Source organism: Macadamia integrifolia, chromosome 12, assembly GCF_013358625.1.
Source record: "Macadamia integrifolia cultivar HAES 741 chromosome 12, SCU_Mint_v3, whole genome shotgun sequence".
Lineage (NCBI taxonomy): Eukaryota > Viridiplantae > Streptophyta > Magnoliopsida > Proteales > Proteaceae > Macadamia > Macadamia integrifolia.
In genome coordinates, this window is record NC_056568.1 from 1669627 (window position 1) to 1692846 (window position 23220).

Below are 23220 nucleotides of genomic sequence, written 5' to 3' on the forward strand. Positions count from 1 at the left end.
TGTTGAAGGTATCTCTACACCAATATTGAATTTTGACACTAAATTTTGGTGATGTGACACCCTTCCTGTTGCCGGTTAAAAGATTAGATGAGAGAGATGAGATATGACAAAATGTGTGGGGATGGGAGTCCGTTGAAGGCAAGCAGGGAATTGAGAGATGTGAGCGATAAAAAAACACTTGACTGATTTTTTGCATTTGAAGAAACTAGACTATCGATACTGACGAATTAACCTATTTGGTTTTCTGCCACCAGAACACAAAATCTTGGAGAAGGAGATGATGATTCATTGTATGTTTGATATACCAAAGACTCATAAGAGGAACTCAGAAAATAAGAGATGAAACCATATGCAACATCCGTGAAAGTACATTCCAATGGCTAAAGTTAGAAAGAAAAGCAAGAAAGCAGGATGCTTGAAGCATCACCTGAAAATGACTTTACTCATTCTTGAACAAGGAGCCAAAGTTTGAAAAATATTCAGCAATGTTGTTCCTCCGATGGATGCAGCTATTTATAATTAATGACCTCTATTTTAATATTTTCTCAATAATTACCAAGCCAGAGAGAAAAGCAAGAAAGTGAAAGCACTTCAGAACCATCTAACTTCTGTTTGATGACCTCACTGTGGAAAAATAAAGAAAATTTTCTCCCAAGACTTAACTTCACAATATTATTTTTTGTTGATAAATCGCTACCTTGTACAAAAGTTGTCCTGCATATTGATGCAATCATAATAATATGCTTTTAATTCTTGGGAGTACATAGAATCTTGTGATGATCAACATGGAGCATCCACTAAATAGGATAGAAAGGCAATATAGAAAGGCAATTAAGGAAGCATCAAGCCTTTGATGCTTCCTTAATTGACTTAAAATAGAGAAAGCCCTTCACAAAATCAGCCAGTGGGCTCAGAACAAGGATTGGTGCATGCATTGCTGTATTGTGAAATGAAACAGTTCACTCTACTTTTGACATCCCATAAGTAATGGATGTAAAAATTTATATTCAATTAGTGTTAATATTTTTTAAGAGAAATTCATATTCGAAAACTAATTGAATCCGTTCAAAAGCTAATAAAAAGTAGATACATATATTTCAATTTTAGATGGATATTATCCAGTCCTTTTAGGTAAAATTAAAAAATAATAGTTAGATAATACTTTTAATACTACAATACCCTTATCAATTCATGTTATATTACAAATAATTAAACAAGAAGTTAAATAGAAAAAAAAAAAAAAAAAAAACAAAACAAAAGATTTGTGAGAACATCTATGTCTATTCAGATGACACAATTCAACATCTACCCCTACTAGGGTGGTAGATTCAGCCCTCCACTTTTTTGTCTTCTTCCAACTTTTAGTTATTTGACTTAGAGAGTGAGACTGCAACACCACTCCCCCGAGATTCACAACTCTACTTTTCAGTCTGTGCTAGTATAATAGTGGAAAATCTGTATTTGATTTATATTCACAAGGGGTGTACAATGACCATTGTGCCATTTGTGCCCCTCATCGCACCCTGTCCTAAAAAAAATAATTTCTGGGCACAGGGCCATTCTCAGACATAAAACACTTTCCCTAGTTAAAAAAGGAGTGACTGTTCCCTATTCGGGAGCAGAGGGTGCACTAGCACATCCCGATCTCTATCCCTCTCCTCCGGGATAAAAAAGGGTCATTTCATATTGGGAGAAGAGAGACAGAGAGCAGGGGTTGCTAGTGCACCCTCCATTCCCGGACAAATAACTTTCTTCCTTTTAAAAAGGTTGGGCTGATAGCATGAAGTGGCAGGTTCTAGTCGGAGGGCAGACGCTTCATGCAAAAATTGACAGGTTTAGGACCGATTCCAATCCACTCTTCCCGGGACCCCATGAAATGAAAGTTAGACTTGGTATATGCCCCTATCTTAAATGGTCAATCGATATACTTCACTTAGGCTACCCCAAAAATTAACACATATATTGGATGAAAAGTTTTCGATCATTGCTAATTTAAGGATTGGAAATCTATTCATTAAGTGTAGCAAATACAATACAGTGGTTCCTACTCCGTAAAATCTTAGGGAATGGCAATCTATTTCTTAGGTATACACTACAGATACAAATTTCTACATGTAAGCTACAAGTCCAGAAGGCAATGTATATATCTCAGAACCTGGAAAAACCTGGTACTCAACTACTCATACATTTTACAATCAATTCAGAGCTCAGAATGCAAATCCACTTCATCAGGGGCAGAGCTCTTAGGATTTGGTGTTCTTGAAGTTGCCTGCCTATCAGAAAGCCTGGATAGAATGAGACGGGCAACATTTTCCGCAGCGACAGCACCAGTCTCTATGGTGCTTGCTGCATTGTCGAAGGCATTAATATAGTACAAATGCAGATCATCCAAGACAAATGGTGCAAACACTTCTGGAGCCTTGAAATGAGGATATGCACCCCAGTCTATCCAGATTGTTTCCTTTCTAACACTGCCAGTGGAAAGCATGAACAGCAGTTAGCACCTAAGAAATTTGTGAGGTTGTCTATATTATGAGCAAGGCTGTAAAGCATTCAGCCAAGATCAAATGCTTCCAGTATACTGACAATGGTGGGAAACATTACCTGAATATTTGGTCAAGTAATGCATCTATCAATGGCTTACGTGAGAATATCTTGTGTGCCATGTCCTGCTCGCTGTATTTTTTGAGGATAGAAATGCTGGAGAAAGGGAGATCAGGATCCTCAATAGTGCCCACAAGTTCTGGAATTTCTGACACATAAAGTAGGCCAAAGTATGCCTTGACATACAAATGTATCAAAAAGCAAGAATAAAAGATGTGAAAGAAAATACAAGTACAGGATATCCAAAAAGGTACTTAAATGAATGACAGCAAGAAGACTCACAGGGTTTAAGAGGCCCCTCACAAAGGTGGTATGCGTGTGCTGTAACTTCCTCTTAGGAATCGAAATAGGAGGCTGAAACTGAATATTCAACTCATCCAATGGCGTAGCAACTATTGTGATTTCACAAGCATAACTATTTCCTTTAGTGGAGTTAAGCTCATAATAGTCCCCCAGATGGGTAATAGATTCTATCTCTTCATTGAGGTGCAATGTAACATCTGAACTATTTATGAGCCCAGCAGCAATTTTCCAGTTTCCTCCTTCAACCGACCATAACCCTGCATCAGAGCCAGCCATGGAAACTGCCCCAGCAAGTCCACTGATGGCTAAACTTTGACCATAATTAATTCTTGTAATCACCTACAAATAAAAGCACACATGCAAAGTATGGGATTATTAGAATATGACATAAACTAGGATGTGTAGACGGCTAATCAAGGAGCTTCATCAACAACATATGGGAAATCTTCATACAGAAAACAGTCAAAATAGTCAAGGTTCCAGATCTGTTTTTCTGATAAGTTAGCTCCAAAGATATTCAAGGTCCTCATGTTTCAAAGGCAGAACCTTTAACTTTGATTGAATATAAACAGAAACTATATAGCCAGGTTCTGTTTGAAGCTTTGATTTTGAAAGTTGAGGTTCACTGATTAATATCTCATGTAGATTTGACTTTGACTGGAGGTTAGTCAAGTTATAGAGTTCAAATATGACGGGGTAAAAGAAACCTCTTAAGAGTTCAGAACTTAGGTGGAGTTTGTGGAGTTTTCTTATTACATCCAATTGGCTGTGGTGCAGTTTGATCAGGAAGATAAAGCAGGTAATCTCCCTGATGTAGACAGTTGATCTGCCTTGACATAATTTAAGTATTTTTCTCCATTAGTTTGGATTTCAAGTCCAAACACCGGTTTAGAGGAAAACCAATTCAAATAAGTTCTATGACACAAGAGACTGGGGCAGTTAAGATTCCCCATTAGAGATGACTGGCTCCCTGTGAAGTTCATACAGAATTTCAACCCCAATATTATGGGTAATAATATTGATTCAAAGATGCATGCCAATGGTGTCACCTATATCAGGAGTACAGTTACTAACTTAATGGGCATATCACCAAAGCTGTATATTAGTGATGTTGCAAGTTAGCCCCATAGAAGCCACATCAATGCAGCCTGATTTGGTTCCTGCTCCCCACAGACAATTCTTTTATTTCATAAAGATGCTAAACTGGTTTTGTTAGCTCCTCACTCAAGAGATCAACGTCCACTCTCAATAGGTTCATGCCCAACAAAGAGACCTTGATTGATCTTTCAACCACATCCCTTGACCAAGTGATGAGATATGCTTAGGACCAATATCTGGTTCCTGGATTAATTCTGTGGGGATAAGATTTATAGTGAGAGTGAGGTGCTAACAATTTGGCAAATAGCCACTTGCGTCAAGTGTCTAGTAATCTTCAGTAAATATGCTTGAGGCTACATTTAGGGCCAGCTTACAAGAGGCCTCAGTATTTACCTGCCAGGGAGGAGTAAGATGATCCTTAAAAGCAAATTTTGGTAGCTTAAGATCTTTGATCTTCTTCTCTTTTGGTGATTATGGGCTTTGCAGAAAAAATAAAAATGAAAATATTAGGAAATTTGAGCATGATTTCCTCAAGCTTCATAGTATCATCTGGTCAGATGGGATATGTCTAGTTGTCCCAAAATAAGTAGCAGCATGGCAAATTAGGCCAATCATCCTATAGATAAGGCATTGGTAACTGACTATGGTATTACCATGAAAGAAGGGTGATCATAAAATTTCTTCCCTGTTTTGAGATGAAAGGGTTACATTCCATGAATGTAATGCCCAAACCGATGTATTTAACTTAGTGCATCTTGGACCTCCCACAGCCACAGTTTTTGGAGCAGCCCCTGTAAAGCATGTTCAGAACATAGCCCAAAGCTCAGATCTGACACAGTATCAGCCAAACATGCACTTATCCTGTGATAAGGACCTCAAATTATTTTCATTCAAGATGTGTTAGCCTGCACAAAGAGACCTAGTTCAGGGAGGTAAGCAAGGTCTTGCTTAGGAAAGCTAATCTAAGATCACTGGAACACACAAGACACCATCCCTTCCAGAACAATGTTCCATGATTATAGGGAAAGAGCAATTTATGCTACATTTAAAAAATAAAAGAAAAATGAACAATAGAATTTCTTCTCTTCTTAATGGAGACTGCAGTTTCATAATGCCATGGGGTAAGTCAATTCCCAAATTCTGAATAATTGTGCCCACAATTTGGTTGAAATCATGTCTAGTGGAAAGGACTTGGTAAAGAACATCTGGAAGCTCATCTAACATTGCTTTCTTCCCTCAGTTGTTGATCCCCTTGGCATAAATAACCCGATGTCCAAACTCCAAACTGGTTCCCTATACTCTCTTTTCAGATCTAATATGTTCAAAATTACTGTCTGAACATAGAAGGGTTTGTAAGTTTTATCGCACAATAGTTCGTGCAACTACGAATATCTAATTTGTTTTTATGGATATGCCCTGTGATTTTATTCTTTCATTCATAGGCATTTTTTCAGCACTAACAAATCAGTTACATAATTGGCAAGAATAATCAGCCATCTCTCGTGCATTACAAACCTTACTTGGGATATCAATCAGGTCGTAAAGCTTTTCCCTGTCCCCATCTTTATCAAAGACTCTTCAACTTAAACAGCCTAATCTTAATGACTATGATCTGCAGTCTCTTCTCAAGACCTTTTAAGGTGCAAAACACATTCATGAATGGCTATACCTTGACGTTGACTGAATAGGAAAATAATTTGGGCTTCCACATTTTGGTGCAACTAAATTTGAAGTGAAAATATTAGGTACCTAGGTTTAATCATAATAAAGAAGGATAAATAGAGGATGATGTTGCACAAAGAATTAGAATAGAGTGGATGTCGAGGGGTGCATCCAGAGTGCGATGTATTGCTTTAAACTCATGTATGGATTTGAATGTTGGGCAGCGAAGAAACAACAAATACACACACTTAGTTTAGCTGAAATAAGGATGTTGAGATGGATGAGTGATAAAATTAGAAAAAATAAAATAAGGACTGAACAAAGTAGAGCTAATTTAGGGGCAGCTCCGATACATGATAAGTCGCAAGAAAGTCAATTAAGATGGCATGGACATGTGTAACGGAGGCCTATGGATGCTCTAGCATGGAGGGGTGATAAGAGCCAAAGGTGGGCCTAAATGACTATAGCAGAAATGGTGAGGAAAGACATGCATAGTTTAGAACTTGTAACAAGTATGGCTTTGAATAGAGCTGACTTGGGAAAAAAAAAGGATCCATATAGCCAACCCCATTTAGTTGGGATAAGGCTGAGTTGAGTTGTTGTAGTTATTGTTTTCCTCTACTTTATCTTTATTAAACTTTCTTAAAAATGAAACAAACAAGAACAGAGAGAAGAAGCTTCATCAAATAGACATCATCAAAATATAGCGTCCTTTTCTCCATCATCAATCATCACTACTTCAATTTTCCTTTGCTTGAAATAACTAGGTGGAAGCATTTCCCCTTAAAGTAATTACCCTGTTTCAAATGTTTGCTTATATTGCTTGCAGTCAGTTTTCATTTTAGGATTCAGATGAAAAATTTAGTATGCATTCACTTCCTGCAACTAACGTCATAACTCGCTCATTAAGTAACTAACAAAGGGAAAAAAGAAAGCCACCACCAATAAAATTTCCTTTGATTCAAGCTTTAGATTATGTGATCCCAAAAATAAAAATAAAAAATACAGAATCCAAGACGAAAAGCCTACGGCTCCAACACATAATCCACTACCTAACCTCATATTGTTTAAAATGAGAGAGAAGTTATAACCTCCTGAAGAAGAGAAAAACCAAAATTGATGAAAACACTCTAGATATTTGAACCGCTAAGAGAGGTCAAACAACATGCACAACTCATTCTTGACATTGTTCCTACACATGTACTCAAAGCACCAGAGACAATAAAATACTATTGGAAGCAACAAATTAATCATAAACAGAATGGGAAGAAATTGAAGAAACATACAGTGATAAGTTCAGACATGAGTCGTGGAGAGAGGCCGACATCAACTAACTCCTCTTGCAACGTCCGACGAGTGAGCCCATACAGACCCGACCATTTGAGCATCTCGTCCACGCTTTCAAAAACAGGTCGAGAAGCCAAATCCGTGTAGTACTTTAAGAAAGAACCCACAGTATTCTGCAATAACAGAGAGAGAGAGAGAAAAAAAAAATATTCCAGTAAACATGAAGAGACACACACAAAAACATATACCAGAGAAAGAGAGGGGGATCTCACATCAACAAAACTCTGCATTTTGTACAGTGAAAATCCGTATCTGAAGAAGATGAGGAGTGAATTGACGATGGATACAATCTTGTTGTACAAAGGGGACTTGGGATTGGAAATAATGGTCTTAAAGACGAACTGGGTACCATCCCAAATGCCCAAAGAGGACTCTGATGAATCAGAAGAGGGCTCCTTGATGCGCAGATTAAGAGATTTGGTAAAATTCAAAGCGTGGTAGTTCTTGGGATGAATAATAGATGCTCCAGCCTCGAAAGTGTCTCCACCAATAGAAACTGTAGCCATCCTTCCTCCGACGATTCGGTTGCGTTCAAAGATTCGAATACCATTGATAGTAGGGAGCAAAGGATCACCGGTTGAATAGCGGCGGAGGAAATGGGCGACGGATGAGCCGGCGATGCCGCTTCCGATAATGCAAACACTAGAGGAGGGAGATGGTTCAAGCGAAGCTATGGCTTGAGTAGATTTAGTACATAACACGAAGAGTAAACAGAAAATAAGAGCTGACACCATACTTTCACTGGAACTCTCTCCCTCTCTCTCTCTCTCTCTCTCTCTCTCTCTTTCTTTTCTGTTCTTCTTTTCCATGTTCTACTGCCGCTAATAGCAGATGAAAACGGTTTCGTTTGGTTGACTTGATCCAGGTGGATAAAGTCCGGGGAGGGGTTGGGATCCTCTCCAACCCCTATCCTCCAACTATCCATCAAAGGCTGGAAAAGCTTGGACAGACATCATCAGGTGTTGACAGGTATTAGGACATGTGACCTAACCCTTGCAGTCCTTGGATGGTCATTGGAGGGAACATGGGGGGGGGGGGGTGTAGTTGTTGGAGAGGAGCCTAATCCGGGAGAGGAGCCCATAGTTCCAAAATATGGTCTTAGTTTCCTTTCACGCATTTTATCACCATGGATCAATCTTTTCTTTTTGATAAGCACCGTGAGTCAATCGTTGCGGTGAGATGTGTACACAAATTTTCAGACGTTCAACCAAAAAGGCGTCTATGGAATCTATTTCGGTCTCATGTCACTAATATTGGGAGGAATTAATCTGGATTGATATGATCTTGAATTCCTTTTTCTTGTAAATCAACTGTAAGGTTGAGTTCTTCTAAGTCTATATCAATGGCATGAATGGTATTAGAGCAATCGATTCTCAGCCCTTATTTAGCCACATTATGTAAAACAATACATTAAAAACTTTTTTTGGGGAAAAGGACAGACATGCTAGTAGGATACCCAGGTATCAGGTATGCTAGCAAGCCTTAACTGTTGGATTAGAAGGGTCAAATCTATATCGTAGGGTACTTATTGTCTTACCTATTATACCCAGCCTTGATGCTCTACCGTCACTCTTTTTCTCCTTCACTATCTCCGTCACCGTCTCTGTCACCGTCATCGGTGAGATCGATGGTCGGAGCGCTCATTCTTCTTCCCCTCTTTCTCTCCCCTCTTCCCTCATGGAGCTGCAACTGATCTATTGCAGAAAAAAAAAAAAATTTCTTCACTGAGGAAAATGGTTGCCGGCCGGAGAAGGGTTAGGGTTAGGGATCAGCGACGATGGAGATATAGGTTTCATTGTCACGATTAGAGAAGAAAGGAAGGGAACACATGAAAAGGGGAAACAAAACAAACAAGATCAAAACCTCTTGTTCATGTCGACGTCGGCTTTCTTGCAGACGATGTTGGCAAATCGCCTCTCAATACCTTTGATGGAGGTCTTGGCGAACATGATCTTCTGCTTGCTGTCGACATTGGTGTTTAGAACACGAAGAATGTGTTGGAAATTTTCGTTTGCAATCAAAGACTGAGATACATAACAGAAGAGACCAGATCCAATTATGATATCGACTGTTTTAATCATATAAAAATACAAACAAATACATGTTCCTGAAAGAAGCAAAGAGATGAACAAACAAAAATACTGAATTTGAGTGACAGATTGAAGAACAGTTGAATTTTTTTTTTTCAGTTTTCTTATTTCGTTTTCAATTGGATTCTACTTTCTACAACATTAATGTTGTTTCCAAGTTCACTTCTTTAGGATTACTTAATTTATTTATTTCTAGGAAGGGAAGACTACGTTTTACTTCTTTGTTAGATTTAATCATTCAAACTACGACTTGGGTTGGATTAGCAAGAAATTGTAACTCGAAGATGGGTGACTTAAGTCCAAAGATAAACCTTGTAGAAACTCATCATGAAAATTAAGAACCCTAAATAAAACTTCAAGAAAACATAACTGTCGAGTAATTTCAAAATTTCAAATGGGGTTGTACTAACTTCCATTTTTTGCAGACTTAGAGTCATTTATCGGCGTAAATTATGGCCAAGTCGCCGACAATCTGCCTCCACTGTCTCCTACGACGAAGCTGCTCTAGTCGACCTCGATCAGTAAGGTCAGAATGCATGGTGCCGATTTGGCGATCATAAGAGAAGCAAACACCGGCATTAGGATCATGGTTGGCACATCGAAGGGCAACCGACAGAGATGGAGATAGTAAGGGAGAAGAAGAGTGATGGTAGAGCGGCGGGGTCGGGTAGATTAGGTAAGACAATAAGTACCCAACGGTGTAGATTTAACCCTTCTAATCCAATTGTCAAAGCTTGCTAGCATATCTGATACCTGGCTATCTTGCTAGCATGCCTATCCCTTTCCCAATTTTTTTTTTATAACCAAACGCATTAAAAATTTTAAACTGTAAAATTGTACAACCTACAAAGAGGGTGTATGGCAGTTATCCAAAAAAAAAAAAAGGTGTTTGGACATATATGAAAATGGGAGGGTCAATAATCAGATTTTAGTGTAAAATTTAAAATTGTGGCCAATCCAAAAGTAAAAATGCATATCAATAAAAGCCCATCTACAAAATCAGCCACTCATCCACTAGGTCATGGTCACTAAGTGCATTAAAATGAAGCTTGCTATAAGTTTACCCCCCAAAAAAAAAAAAAATCGATCATATTATTCAGGTACCCAAGGATATGTCACACGTAAAATTTAATTATTGACTTTAAATATATATTTTTTAGGGTTTCTTATGAGTCCATGATGAATTCTCTTTTAAAAAACAAAAAAAATTAAAGAGTCGTTTAGACATAAATAACAACATATATAGATGTCATTGTCAACTGAAATTTGGATCATGAATAGAGTAATGATGTGGATAATATATCCAAAAATTTGGGCTATAAGCTTATAACCACACTGCCACATAAAATATGTTAAAAGGGGATAATGGAGTGGGGTGTGGGCATTAGCATACTTAAAACCAACTCCGATAGGGTAAGTTATGCACTTCTTGGAGGCCTCGATCCCCATAATACACATTTTTTAAGAAACAAAACCAAAGGTGGCATCCGACAAAAGTCAATATGAATACAAATTTCCCAAATGATCGACAAAAGTCAATATGAATACAAATTTCCCAAATGAGAAGTTTCTTTTCTCTTCATCTGTTTATGGGACTGAACAAGGGAACGGTCCAGATGTTACCCCCTCCCTCCCCCTATATTCTGGGGTGATGAACAGAAAATTAGTCCATTGTGGCCTCAGGAAAACTTGCACCTTTATTGGTGTATTTTGTGCATATAACTTTTTTTGATTGCCCTTTCTCTCATTCCTAAAAATTATTTTAAATAAATGATAAGAAAAGGTTTTTTAAAAAAAATAATTTTAAACTTTTTTCATTGTTTCATTTTCAATAGTTGTCAATTTTTTTTTTGGGTAGTACACGTGAAATGAAAATATATTATAATTATTGGAAGAAAAAATGTGCAATATCAAGAGAGCAATAAAATAAGGTTACAAATTATTTCACATCGTAATGGTAATCAATAATAAACCCCTTTTTCATTGCACATCGGAGGCATTCTTCCCCTATTACATCTGCACTCCTTAGATTTAATCAATGTTTACAGGACAAGTCAAAGTAACTGCCTCGAAAATCCAATATTTTGCACAGCAAACTGCTAACTCAACCCATAACATGTAAGAGAATCCAAAATCCAAAGCACTGAGGGCAGGGCAATGGAGGTCTCAAATTGGACCTGCCCAATAACCATATGCATACACCTCAAGTCCCAGAGCAGAAGAAAGGAAATACAGATGGAAGTTTCAGATGACTCCAAAGAATAAGAGTATCAAGGACACGACTGAACCATGACAGTACCTGTGGGTTGATCATGAAGTGCTACAATCAAAACAAATTAAGGACCTTTATTATATCAAGCATTAACTCATCCCTGATCATTTGGGATATAAATATTCCATGTTTATTTTCACATGTATACCCTAAGTCTCTAAAGATGATCACATCACATATACACAAGATTACCTCACCAAATGCCAACTAAAATAGAGTTCCCAGGGATGCTTTCCCAATATCATGACAGTAGTGAACAGAACTTTGTCATCGATAAGTGAAAGATTGTTGGGAGCAATAAATTGGTCAGAAGATGAACCATGTTATGCCTCTGAATAATGACTGCCACGGTGGAGCTTCCATGCACATGATTCCATTCATAAACGGAGACAACATGAACATGCACCAGAGCCCATACATGTCTACTGTGTTCCAAATTGTCCCACAATTCTGTCATGGAAAACAAGGGGTTAAATCTCAAATGATCATTCAATTACTTTTTTTTCTGTTGGATGAGCAGTCATTCATATTATCATTAGTTTAACTTCCAAGTCTTAAGAGGCTACAGATAACAACCATTCATGACACAGAATATTCAATTACTACATAGTACAAAGTGATTCAAGACACTGCATCAACCAGATCTTGAAACAGTAAAGTAGAAGCAGACATTTCGGTGTCAGTTGATGTCCATTTTAGCATCAATGTAAATAGAAAAAAATTTGTTCAGAGAGAGAGAAAGAGAGAGCAAATGCACATCAGAGCTTGAGAATCAGTCAAAGGGCCTCCCTGCAAACATAATCAACTAGGAGCATCTGAATGATCTATTGATAATGGACAACTATAATTAATACCTAGTCCAAGCACCATCCGTATCCAAGCTACCAGAATCTCCAGGAATAACTCACCGCATCCATACCAGTATATTAATCTACTGTCATTCTGTATCAATTTGATGCTCCACAGGATAAGAAAAGAACCAATCCAGCATCCCCCTCAAGCAAAATCCTACTAAATTTACCACTTGGATCATGGTTTAGATACAGATAATAATCCAAGATACCTCAATGTGTAATAAAATTTCAGAATGATAACCTCAAAAACCTTATAAAAAGGTTGAAAATTTAAGCCAATTAAACATCATCTTGGATTTTCACTCAACTTAGCACTCAGAATTTAAAGACAGCGGTGACAGTTGTCTTTCGCTTAGCCACATTAGCTAGTTCACATTCTCAATCATCACACCAAGGTCCTACAATTTTCCCCTGATGCAGATTCATGGCTGAACTGGATTGACCCTCCTGGAAATTTAGATGGAGACGAATCGGGTCCAATTAATTTTTGGGTTCAGCAGGATATTTTAGTTTAATTATTCAATTATATTTATTATTTGGATTTATCTTGTAATTTTCTATTTTAGTTTAATGGGCTAATAAGTGGTAGAGTCTATTTAGGAGTTGAGTCCAAGTCAGAGTCCAGTTTTGTTTCAGTTATTGGTTAGGAGTCTTTAATGTTATCTTTAAATACTCTTGTAATCATCGTTTTATTTTCATATTTGATGAATTGAATTTGTTGAGTTGTATATAGTTACGAGGCTAGTGGGAGAGCATGTGGTGCAATGGTTAAGTTGCACTATTGCAATATGTTGGTCACAGGTTCAAAACTTGGAAACCGCCTCTCCTGCGAAGCAGAGAGATAAGGCTGCATACATTTGCCCCTCCAGACCCTGCAGTAACGGGAGCCTTATGCATGGTTATTCTTTTTTTTTATCGTTACCAGGCTGGTATGAAAGCAATAGGGTGTGAGACCAGTCTTTCTTCTTCCTCCTCCCTTCTCCTTTCTCTTCAATACTTTGTTCTGGCGATAATAACAGATCAACACTATCAAGTATATCTCTTTTGCTGCTGCCCCTTTCTTCCTGTGACTTGGGGTGTTGATATTTCTCCCGGAGACTCCCATCAGATTGGGTTTCAGATCAAAACTCAAAGGGGTTCTGTGGATATTTCCTTGAACTCGGTTCTGAACCTAAAGCCATCGCCCTACCTGGTTTTCAGGAACTATTACTGATCTCTGGCCTTGAGATTGAGTTGTTTGCTGCATCGATTCAAGAGTACAGTGGATTCAGAACTTACTCCTGAAGTTTCGGTTTGATCAAAGACCTCATAAGATGGAACTCTCACTTGAACCATGCATTTTGTCCAAGGTTGAAGACAACACAGCGATGGATTGTTTCTTTTCAAAGGCATTATCTGTTTATTTCCATATTTGCCCCTATCTTTTCCCTTATTTATATTCCTATCCATATTTAGTGTTGCTGTCAAATCTGTCCCCAAACAATAGACTGTAATACCCTTTGTGTCCCTTTTTCTTTATATGCCCAATGGCCCCAACAACCCTTTGAAATTTCTGGTATATTATGAGATTGCCACTGGTTATGAGATCTGAGCTATTTGTTGATTGGGTGGACCCATAAGCAATCAGAGTCGGGTTTTGGAACCCTGGATCTGCATCACCCCCAAGAATATATTTCACGGTTTTAGCTGAGTCCACAACCAAGAATTTGATTGCTGAACTTTACAGTAAGCCACAGAAAATATCAAAGATTTCTGTGCAAGAGAAGTGCAGAAAATGCTAAAAGAGGAAACCCAGAAACAACTCAAAAGCATGAGAAGATGGTAATCAAGGACGTAAATGATATTTGCTCGATCAAGGCCTCTTCCCATCTTGAAACAAGTTTTTTTCTGTTTTCATGTCAGTGAACATGTGATGCAGATACAACTGCCCTTTCTTGGTTGGACCAGCATGACCGGCTTTGGAAGCCAAGAGCCAAAAATAATCGGTCCAGCCCAGGGTTTTGGTCCAACAAGGGTTGGAAATAAAATTAGTAGTTTACTTTGTATTTTATTTCATGCTTTTATTTTCCAGACTTGAACGTAGGAGTGGGATTTATTTCCTTGCTTTGGTTTCCTTTTTATAGTTGTTTCCTAGTTTAGGCTAGTCTCCATTTCAGTTAAGTTTCTAATTTCATGTTCCTATTTTCCTATATATTGGCTGTAATCGATTGAAGATTTAGAGAGTGATTTGATTATTGAATGAAGATGTTGAGTTTGTGCACCAGTGAAGTGTGTGATTCCCCTCCTTCCCCTTCCTACTCTGATTTTCCCTTTCTTCCCTAAAGGTTCTCCATCAACTTGGTATCAGAGCCGAAGGATCCTCCTTCGTTCTCTTCCTTTTCCCATTCTCTGTTTTCGGCTCTACCGTGACAGAGAACAGCCATAAAAAAAAAAAATCTTCATACCCATCGTCCCAGCTGAAACCCCAATCCCACCCCTTCAACCCTTCCGAAACCCCACCGAGCCTCTGTTACCTCCGTCTCAGCCTCGGACCTCTATCAGCCAAAAAAAAAAAAAAAAAAACTCTGCTGCAAACAGAGAAGCCGAACCACAACTCCACCGACCTCTTTTTTTTTCCAATCTCAGTCCAAACACCCTCTCCAGGGTTCTGTCCAAAAAAAAGAGCAGAGAGAGAAAAACAGAACCAGAAGGAAGCGAAGGAAGAAGAAGAGAAGAGGCAGCAAGAGGCAAGATCAAACCAAGAAAAAAAAAAAAAAAGAAGAAAGAAAGCAGACATACCTGGTTCCCAGTTTCTCACCTCCCGCTGCACGTCGACTTTCGTCATTGTGAAGTCCCCGCAGCTGATTGAAGTTACCACCGCTGATCACAACCCCCATGTAAGTCACGATCCATTGTTGGAGTCGAAGATCCCTGGGTTTCCGCCTCTACTTGCTGTAGCCAAGAAAAGAGCCCTAGATTTGTCTCTCTCCTTCCTCGCTGGCTTAAACTCCTCACTGCCCCTTCAGTTGGCCAGCGGTAACCCTTTTCTTCCCCACGATTTCTTTTTGTTTTTTTTCTTCCCTTAATTCTTCTGATTTTCCAGAATTACCCCTCTTTTATCTATTCTACCATATATTCTTGAGTGCTATTTTGTTAATCATCACCATGGTAGCCAATAGTGAAGTTGTTCAGCAGCTGAATTCTTATAAAGGAGAAACTGATACAAAATTTGATGTTCTCACTAACATGGTCACGTCCCTAAAAACAATGGTGGAATCTATGCAAGTTTCTATTGATCGTTTGGTGGCAGTAGATAAAGGAAAGAGTCCCATTCAGTCTGGGGATTCTTCCAACACCACTCCACAGGATCTGCCAGTAACACCACCACCACCACCACCACCATCATACACCACCATATGGGACTGGTAGACATGATGATGGAGCAGAGAGAGCAGCAAAATTGGATGTCCTTGATTTTTATGGAGACAATAATCCAGAATTGTACCTTGACGGATTCACAGTTTAGATACATTCTTCAGATGGTACGGGTTGACTGAGGCTCGAAAGATCCTATTTGCAGAGGCTAAACTGAAAGGCACGGCTCGAGTCTGGTGGATCAAGCAACAACAACAGAACCGAACCCGAGGCATTGGTTTGGTCGCTACTTGGGCTGAAATGTATGAAATCATGAATCGGCGATTCTTGCCTTTTGATTACAAGCAACGCATGCATCTCAGGTTTGCACAGTTAAAACAAGAGAATTTGACCGTTGAAGAGTATGTTGCCAGATTTTATTATTTGGCCACTCGTTCTGACTTTGAGTGGGATGAAGAAGTCTTAGTGGCCCAATTTCGCAATGGTTTGCACCCTCAACTTAGTGCTACTCTTGCATCTAGTCGACTATCTACCATGGAAGACGCCGTACAAGTAGCATATCAGGTTGAGGAAAGTCTGAAACGCCCATACAACCGGAGAAATTTTGTAGATACTTTTTCTCGAGGTACTAGTTCCATTTGGCAACAGTCTCCTACCCAAGAGAGGTCATATAGCAAACCACAGGCTAGTGCTACATCTATGGCCTCTTAACGACCTAGTCGGCTGTATTCTCCACCTCGACATGTTTCTGAAATGTCATCTTCACGGCCTACTCGCCCATACTCACCCCCTCGGCGTGGTTCAATAAACCTTCTGATTCTTCAAAATTTACAGTTCGGTGCTACTCATGCCATGGATTTGGACATATCAGTGCTCAATGTCCCAACCGATTGGTTGCTTTTATTGATAAGGATTCTCCTATACCATATATTCCCGAAGAGCAACTTGATTCTGACATAGTTGATTTGAGAGAAGAGCGTGCAACAGGTGAAGTCAATGACACTCTCAGTGACGAAGACCAACATCCTTTTTATGTCATTCGTCATGTGTTGACCACTCAGAAGGCCACTAAAAATGAAGATTGGCGCCGCAGTAGTATTTTTCAAACTCGTGTGAAGTGCAATGATCAGTTGCTAACCTTGGTCATTGATGGAGGCAGTTGCACTAATGTTGTCTCTGAAGACGCTGTTCGTAAGCTGGGATTGAATACAGAACCACATCCTAATCGTTACAAGGTTGCTTGGGTGAACAACACTAATCTCAAAATCACAGATAAGTGCTTGGTCACATATTCTATTGGTGGATTTAAGGATACAGTCCAATGTGATGTCCTCCCTCTGAAGGTGTGACATATCCTTCTTGGTCGACCTTGGTTGTTTGATAAGAAAGTACAGCATTGTGGCTATGCCAATACCTATGCCTTCAAGCATGCCAACAAGACTATGAAGTTTCATCCTGCCAAAGATCTCCCTGAAATTAAGCTCAAGAAGATGGTGGGATCATTCCTCATTCAGCGTATTCCTTCCGACGGTCTCCTCGGTCCTTTCTCTAACTCGACGGAGTCGAGTTCTTTTCAGAGAAGGAGAGTTGATGCAGCTACGGCTGCCCTTTCTTGGTTTGACCAGCATGACCGGCTTTGGAAGCCAAGAGCCAAGAAGAACCGGTCCAACCCAGGGTTTTGGTCCAACAAGGGTTGGAAATAAAATTAGTAGTTTACTTAGTATTTTATTTCATGCTTTTATTTTCTAGACTTGAACGTAGGAGTAGGATTTACTTCCTTGCTTTGGTTTCCTTTTTATAGTTGTTTCCTAGTTTACGCTAGTTTCCATTTCAGTTAAGTTTCTAATTTCATGTTCCTATTTTCCTACATATTGGTTGTAATCGATTGAAGATTTAGAGAATGATTTTGATTATTGAATGAATGTGTTGAGTGTGATTCTCCTTTTTCCCCCTCTCTACCCTGATTTCCCCTCTCTTCCCTAAGGGTTCTCCATCACCTAAATTAGTTCAAATCATGAGAGATGCTCACATGACTTCTAAATTTCTTTAATTTGATTATTTTGCCCAATGGAAACAACCCTTCTAACTAACTACACCTATAGTTATTGATTTTTGCTCCTACAAAGAACTGAGATCTTTATCACTAACCAAAAGCCTAACTAGTTAGAAGTTTGTCAAGGCCCGCAAAAGGATCATAATTGAATAAGATAAAATATCAAGAGCATATCTTGTTACTTGTACTAATGTCTATCTAATGAGCAGAGTGCCAGATCATAGTTTTTCCAATTGTTCGGGACTACAGTCGCAGTTTTTAAAACATGAAGTCTCCAAATATGAGGAGCCATGGGTGTAATTTATCCCAGAAAATAATTAAAAAATATAATTAGGATGTTGGAAAAATGACTTCCCTTGGAACTCTTTCACTTTGAAATCCAAAGAAAAACTGACAAACCAAAGGGCATTGACCCAAAGAGAGTTCTGAAGCATAAAAACCTTTTTTTGCCAATGTCAGTAGAAGCAACTCCAGCGCATAGACATAACAAAGACAAGAACACAATTGCTGGCAAAAAAATTGCCTCAAGCTCCATAGAGTCACTAACAAATTTGAAGTGATATTTTATCACCTCCTGGAGTAAATAACAGATATGAAAATCAGGTACAAAGCAAGTTGCATAGGGAAACCAAATTCTGAGAACAAAAAAATTCATTCTTGAGGATTTAAATTCCTCTCTATTACCATTTACCTGGATGTCCATGTATACAGAATGAATAAAAATGTGCAATCTCACAATTACTGCAATAAACTCATCAGGGTCATTTACCCCCAAAACACACACAAACATGGACACACATTTACTGCAGCAAATCTTTTTGAGAAAATTGTAACATTCTCTCTCAAAAGAAGGATAAAAAATGAAAGAAAATACCATTAGGATTTTATTTTGTCGTTGCAACTCCCTGCATAGTGACTCCAGCTTATCCCGCACAGCAATGGCTGGGGAAACACAGATTAAAAAGAAATAGTTACTAAGATTGAGATACAGCTATTATTTGGACTAGAAAGAAAAGAAATTCTAAAGAAAATAGAAATATATCAGAGATCAACCATGAGTATTTCATTATCCTAAATAATTTTATACAAGAAAAATATCAAAATATCACAGCTATGAGATTACAAGAGAAAACACTGCAACAAATAGAAAATGGTAGTTCAAATATGCAAATGAATAAGTAAAAGGGTGATGCAAGTGATACAGTTGTCAGCAGATCCAGTCTAGAAATGCCCGTATCCAGAGCCTACAGTAGATTTCAGATGCTGTCCAATTTAAATCTAGTGAGCTATCCTTCTTTGCAGGCCTGCCTAGAAAATACCCATTACCTGCAGTATACATGACAGTTTAAATGACTCTAGCCATGTTGATCCTCTACGATAATCACACTCACAGGTCACAGCAGGACATAATTTTCCATGTCTTATGTTAAAGGATTGAGACCTGTCATTAAAGAGGTCGAAAATTATGTGAGAGAGAGAACCAGATTCATCTTGATCATTAAGTCATTGGTAGTTCTCAGAGTACATATCATCAGTAGGTTGCAGCATGGTGCTGGTAGGTTTTGGGAGATGATAGAAAAGTGGAAGACTAAATCTCAAGGTGATGGAAGTGAAATGTCAAAAAGGTAAGAACACAGTAATAATCTACCACATCAAAGAATCAAATCCTTTCCATGACCATAGTCCATGGCTACTCAATATCTAACAGTTCAAACAAATTGAACATGGACACTCCAAGTAACTGCATGATCCAAACCTAAATCAAGCTAAGCCGCTCCTCCACCTTTAATAATTATAATAATCGTTAGTAAGGGGATGATTAAATAATGGATATTCTTATCTCACACCCCTTAAAGTGTCAAATAATTTGTGACCTTACTTTTTTTCCCTTTTAGTATGAAACTTTTTTTCAATGAGGATAAATCCTGTCATCTCACATGTACTTGAAAAATGTGATAGAGACAATGTCAGCTTTTGATAATTACATAACGACAAGTCATTTCAAATTGTTTTGAAAACCCTTTTCCACCCTTGACTTAAAGAAATTTTAACAAAGGGCAATCAAAAGAATGTGTCAAATTCTAAATACACTTAAATAAAAGCCATTTAGTAACCATATAATGGAGTTGTACGCCTATCCATATGCCTCAACACTAGGGTTCACAAAGCAAGCTGTCAGGCCTGGGTCATCATTTCATTCACTCAATTGTTTCAGAAGGTACCATTCTAGAGCAGCACCTTGTGAACTTATGATATTAGCCATGTTATCAGTTTCCAAAAATTCTGGAGTCATGCCATCAACAAGGTTATGAATGAATATCTCACGGACTGTCAATAAAAAAATTTAATAAGGTCAGTCCAGGAGACGGTATAGATTACTAGAATTAACAGTGATTTCTTCTCCAATCCCCCACCCCACCCAAAAAATAAATAAATATAAACCCAACACAAAACAAGCTTTGCCCCCATGCCCACGAGAATAAAAGATAAAGCTAAAATGCAGTTAGATCCGCGCATAACCCAATCTCATCTGGAACAGACACTGTTAAAAGCCAAGATCACACACTTTTGATTTCAGTCACTATGGTAGAGGAAATTCTATCAAAATTTTCAGCATTTCATCAAAATCAAAAGTTCACTAAATAATTAAGAAATCCAATTCTAGCGATAAAGGATGACCCAAGACTTGGTGGTGATTGATAAGCAGCATTAAAGGAAAGCAGATCTCATTGACAATCCCATTGAGCGAAGGGAATTAAATTCTTGCCCGAACTATGAATATCTATCTCATTCAAGTGGGTGCCTAGGTCACTTAATTAGGAGCAGACTCTCCAGCTAAACTAATGAGGAGTTCCCTTTCTTAATGTAATTGCATCTCTTTGTGAATGTCTTGTAGAGATGGAATGCTTAGCTAAGAGCAAGCTTCTCATAAAAATCTCACCATGCAACCCCAATTCCCAGAATCTAAAAAAAAATCCCTTCAAAAGCCATCCCAGAATTCCACTGATGCAGATTAATTACCAAAATAGGCTTGTTTTATTAGGAATAAGCCTAGGGTTGGGTTCCATGCATGTTAAGCTTTTGATTCCATGTGTTTTGAGTGTAATAGACCACTTTTATGGGTCTAAAAAGGGGGCTCTAAGATTGAGTACGGGATTATTAGTTAGTTTCCATTTTCATTAGTTTCCTTTCTAGTTGGGCTTGATTTGAGTTATATTTGTTTCCTTATGAGTCAAGTCCTTAGTAGTTAGTTTCCTTTTTCAACTAGTTTCTAATTTCAGTTAGTTTCTAATTTCAGTTTTTAGTAGCTATTGTATTAGGAGAATATTTGGTTTCCTTTTTGAGGAACCTTCTATTTTGTAATTCCCTCCCCCATTAACATTATAAATAAAGAAGAGGAGGCTCCTACGGGCCTAGATGATTTTGATAAAAAAATTAATGGTTGTTGCTATTGTCTTCTACATGGAGATTTGTCTTGTGTTTGATCAAGGCTGATGGAATTGGTGTTTGATCCAATTGACTTTCAGCGGTGTGAAGCACAAGAGGTCCTCTTCCTTAACTCATCTTCTTCTTCTCTCAACTACACAAAGTGTTATTGATTTGCTCAAGTTCTTACAGGTATTAAATTCAGTTTTCCTTCTCAGTTCTGCCCAGAAAATTGCATACTCTGTTAGCAATTTTCAGAACCTGCGTAGACCTAATTCATCATTCCATTAGTCCCCTTATTATCTGCTTCTATTCTGATTTCTGACACCCTATAATCTGAGATTGATATTCTTAATCTCAGATCTGATCTCATCCTTGTTATTAATCTGTTTTGAACTATTCTGATATTTGATCTAATGTTCTCCAAGAGTATCCTGCAACATTGGGACTAGGTTGACTTGTCAATCCTAGTTCTACATTAAGTGGTATCAGAGCAAATTTTCCTGCAATTTTCTAACCATGGCAAGTCACATCACCAATGCTAAGTTGCACAAATTGTATCGTGAGTTAGCCGAGAACCAACAGAATACTGATGCTAGGCTTGAGAGGACTGAAGCCAAGTTTGATAAGTTTATGGAAGAGATGATTGCCTTTATGAGGAGGTCCGACAAGCGAGCTGAAGAAGGATCCTCTACATTACCCCCTCAGCTCAACACTTTACGGATCGAAGACACACCTCAGAGGCAGCAATCTGATCCGGTTGTTCCCCAGGATGTTACCCGGCAATTTTCTGACAGAGATTATGGCATCAAAGTGGAGGTTCCCGAGTTCAGTGGTGAAAAAGGACCTGAGGAATTTCTTGACTGGCTTACCAAAGTGGAGAGAATTTTTGCGTATAAGTCTCTTCCAGACGTGAAGAAGTGTGAACTCATCATCACTAAGTTTATTGGGTATGCCTGTTCATGGTGGGATGATGTACTACATGCAAGGTTTGTCAGAAGACTTGGACCCGTTATCAATTGGGAGGTCATGAAGCAGATCCTGACTGAAAAATTTGTTCCCCTTAATTATGAAAAGGTAATGTTTCATAAATTACTTAACTTGCAACAAGGGAACAAAGATGTGGATTCTTACACCCTCGAATTCCACAAACTGTCTTCAAGGTGTCGGCTTCAGGAAACAGACCAGCAACGGGTGATGCGATATATCAGTGGATTAAGTACTGAGATTCGACTTGAGTTGGCTAACACTGATTTCAGGTTTGTTGATGTGGCAGCGGCTCATGCCAAGACAGCTGAAGAGAAGTCCATTTATTGGAAGGGTATGCTCAAGACTTCTTCAGTTTATAGACCTCCACCGCGTATGGAGGAAAAGAAGCCTGAAGCTCGCAGAGTTGAAGAGAAAAGGTCAGAGTTCAACAAGGATAGTGTTGGGGTGAAGAATATCATATGCCATAGTTGTGGCGAGAAGGGTCACTATTCCAACAAGTGTCCCAACAGGACTCGTTCTGTGAACGTAGTAGAGAAGCAGCCGACAGAGAAGAGTGAAGATGAATCTCATTTATATCCTTATCCGCTCGAGGACGATGATATTGTCGATGATGAAGATGAGGATGTAGAAGCTCATTCAGCTAGCCTTTCATCCTTTTCGAATAGACTAGTTGATAAAGCTCCTCTCTTCAGACAGAAGGGTACTCTCCTGCACGGCTCCGACCCTATTGATGTTCATGCAATTGTTGATACTGGGGCAGAAGCAAATTTTATATCTGCTGAATTTGTTCGAGCACTCAACCTTCCACAGAAACAGCTTTTCAAGAAGATTCACGTGCGAGGTTTTGGACCCACAGCTCGAGAAGAGGCCACTGCAGTTGTTCGAGTACATCTACAGTTTGGGCCACTACAGTGCCATGTCACCTGCTTGGTCACCTCATCGGCGCACTGCGACATTCTTCTAGGGCGACCTTGGCAGCGACATGCAGGCATTCTCTATGATGGCGCACAGAACACTATAAAGGTGAAGCAAGGAGGTCGTATGTACTTAATGAGGCCACATGCATTATCAGACATGCCACGACGTCGACTGACTCCTGCTTCGGTGACACATCAACCTACTCTCCCTCCTCTTGGAGTTATGCTCCCTTCTGTTTCGAGATATGTG

General features: G+C 38.8%; 2 protein-coding genes across 2 annotated transcripts in view; both read right to left on the reverse strand.

Moving 5' to 3' along the window:
* Nucleotides 1–1984: 1984 nt before the first annotated feature.
* Nucleotides 1985–7986, reverse strand: LOC122056992 (farnesylcysteine lyase-like). The gene is made up of 5 exons (XM_042618970.1): nucleotides 7227–7986; nucleotides 6954–7127; nucleotides 2887–3246; nucleotides 2605–2780; nucleotides 1985–2471 (listed from the first exon to the last, which is right to left on the reverse strand). The coding sequence occupies exons 1-5, from the start codon at nucleotides 7821–7823 to the stop codon at nucleotides 2201–2203; spliced, it is 1578 nt and encodes a 525-aa protein (XP_042474904.1). The 5' UTR covers nucleotides 7824–7986; the 3' UTR covers nucleotides 1985–2200.
* Nucleotides 7987–11425: 3439 nt separating this feature from the next.
* LOC122057619 (F-box protein At5g39450-like) overlaps nucleotides 11426–23220 on the reverse strand; it is a 93174-nt gene continuing 81379 nt past the window's right edge. The window contains exon 2 of the mRNA XM_042619783.1: nucleotides 11426–11826. Coding sequence (XP_042475717.1) covers nucleotides 11799–11826 — 28 coding nt within the window. The 3' untranslated portion in view covers nucleotides 11426–11798. The remainder of the gene's footprint in view (nucleotides 11827–23220) is intronic.

Excerpts from the sequence above, each read along its gene's own strand:
- LOC122056992 (XM_042618970.1), bottom strand. The coding sequence starts at position 7,823 with ATGGAAAAGAAGAACAGAAAAGAAAGAGAGAGAGAGAGAGAGAGAGAG. Across the intron at positions 7,128-7,226 it reads AAATGCAGAGTTTTGTTGAT|AATACTGTGGGTTCTTTCTT; the intron begins GTGAGATCCCCC and ends CTGTTATTGCAG. Across the intron at positions 2,781-2,886 it reads TGAGGGGCCTCTTAAACCCT|GCATACTTTGGCCTACTTTA; the intron begins GTGAGTCTTCTT and ends TTGTATGTCAAG.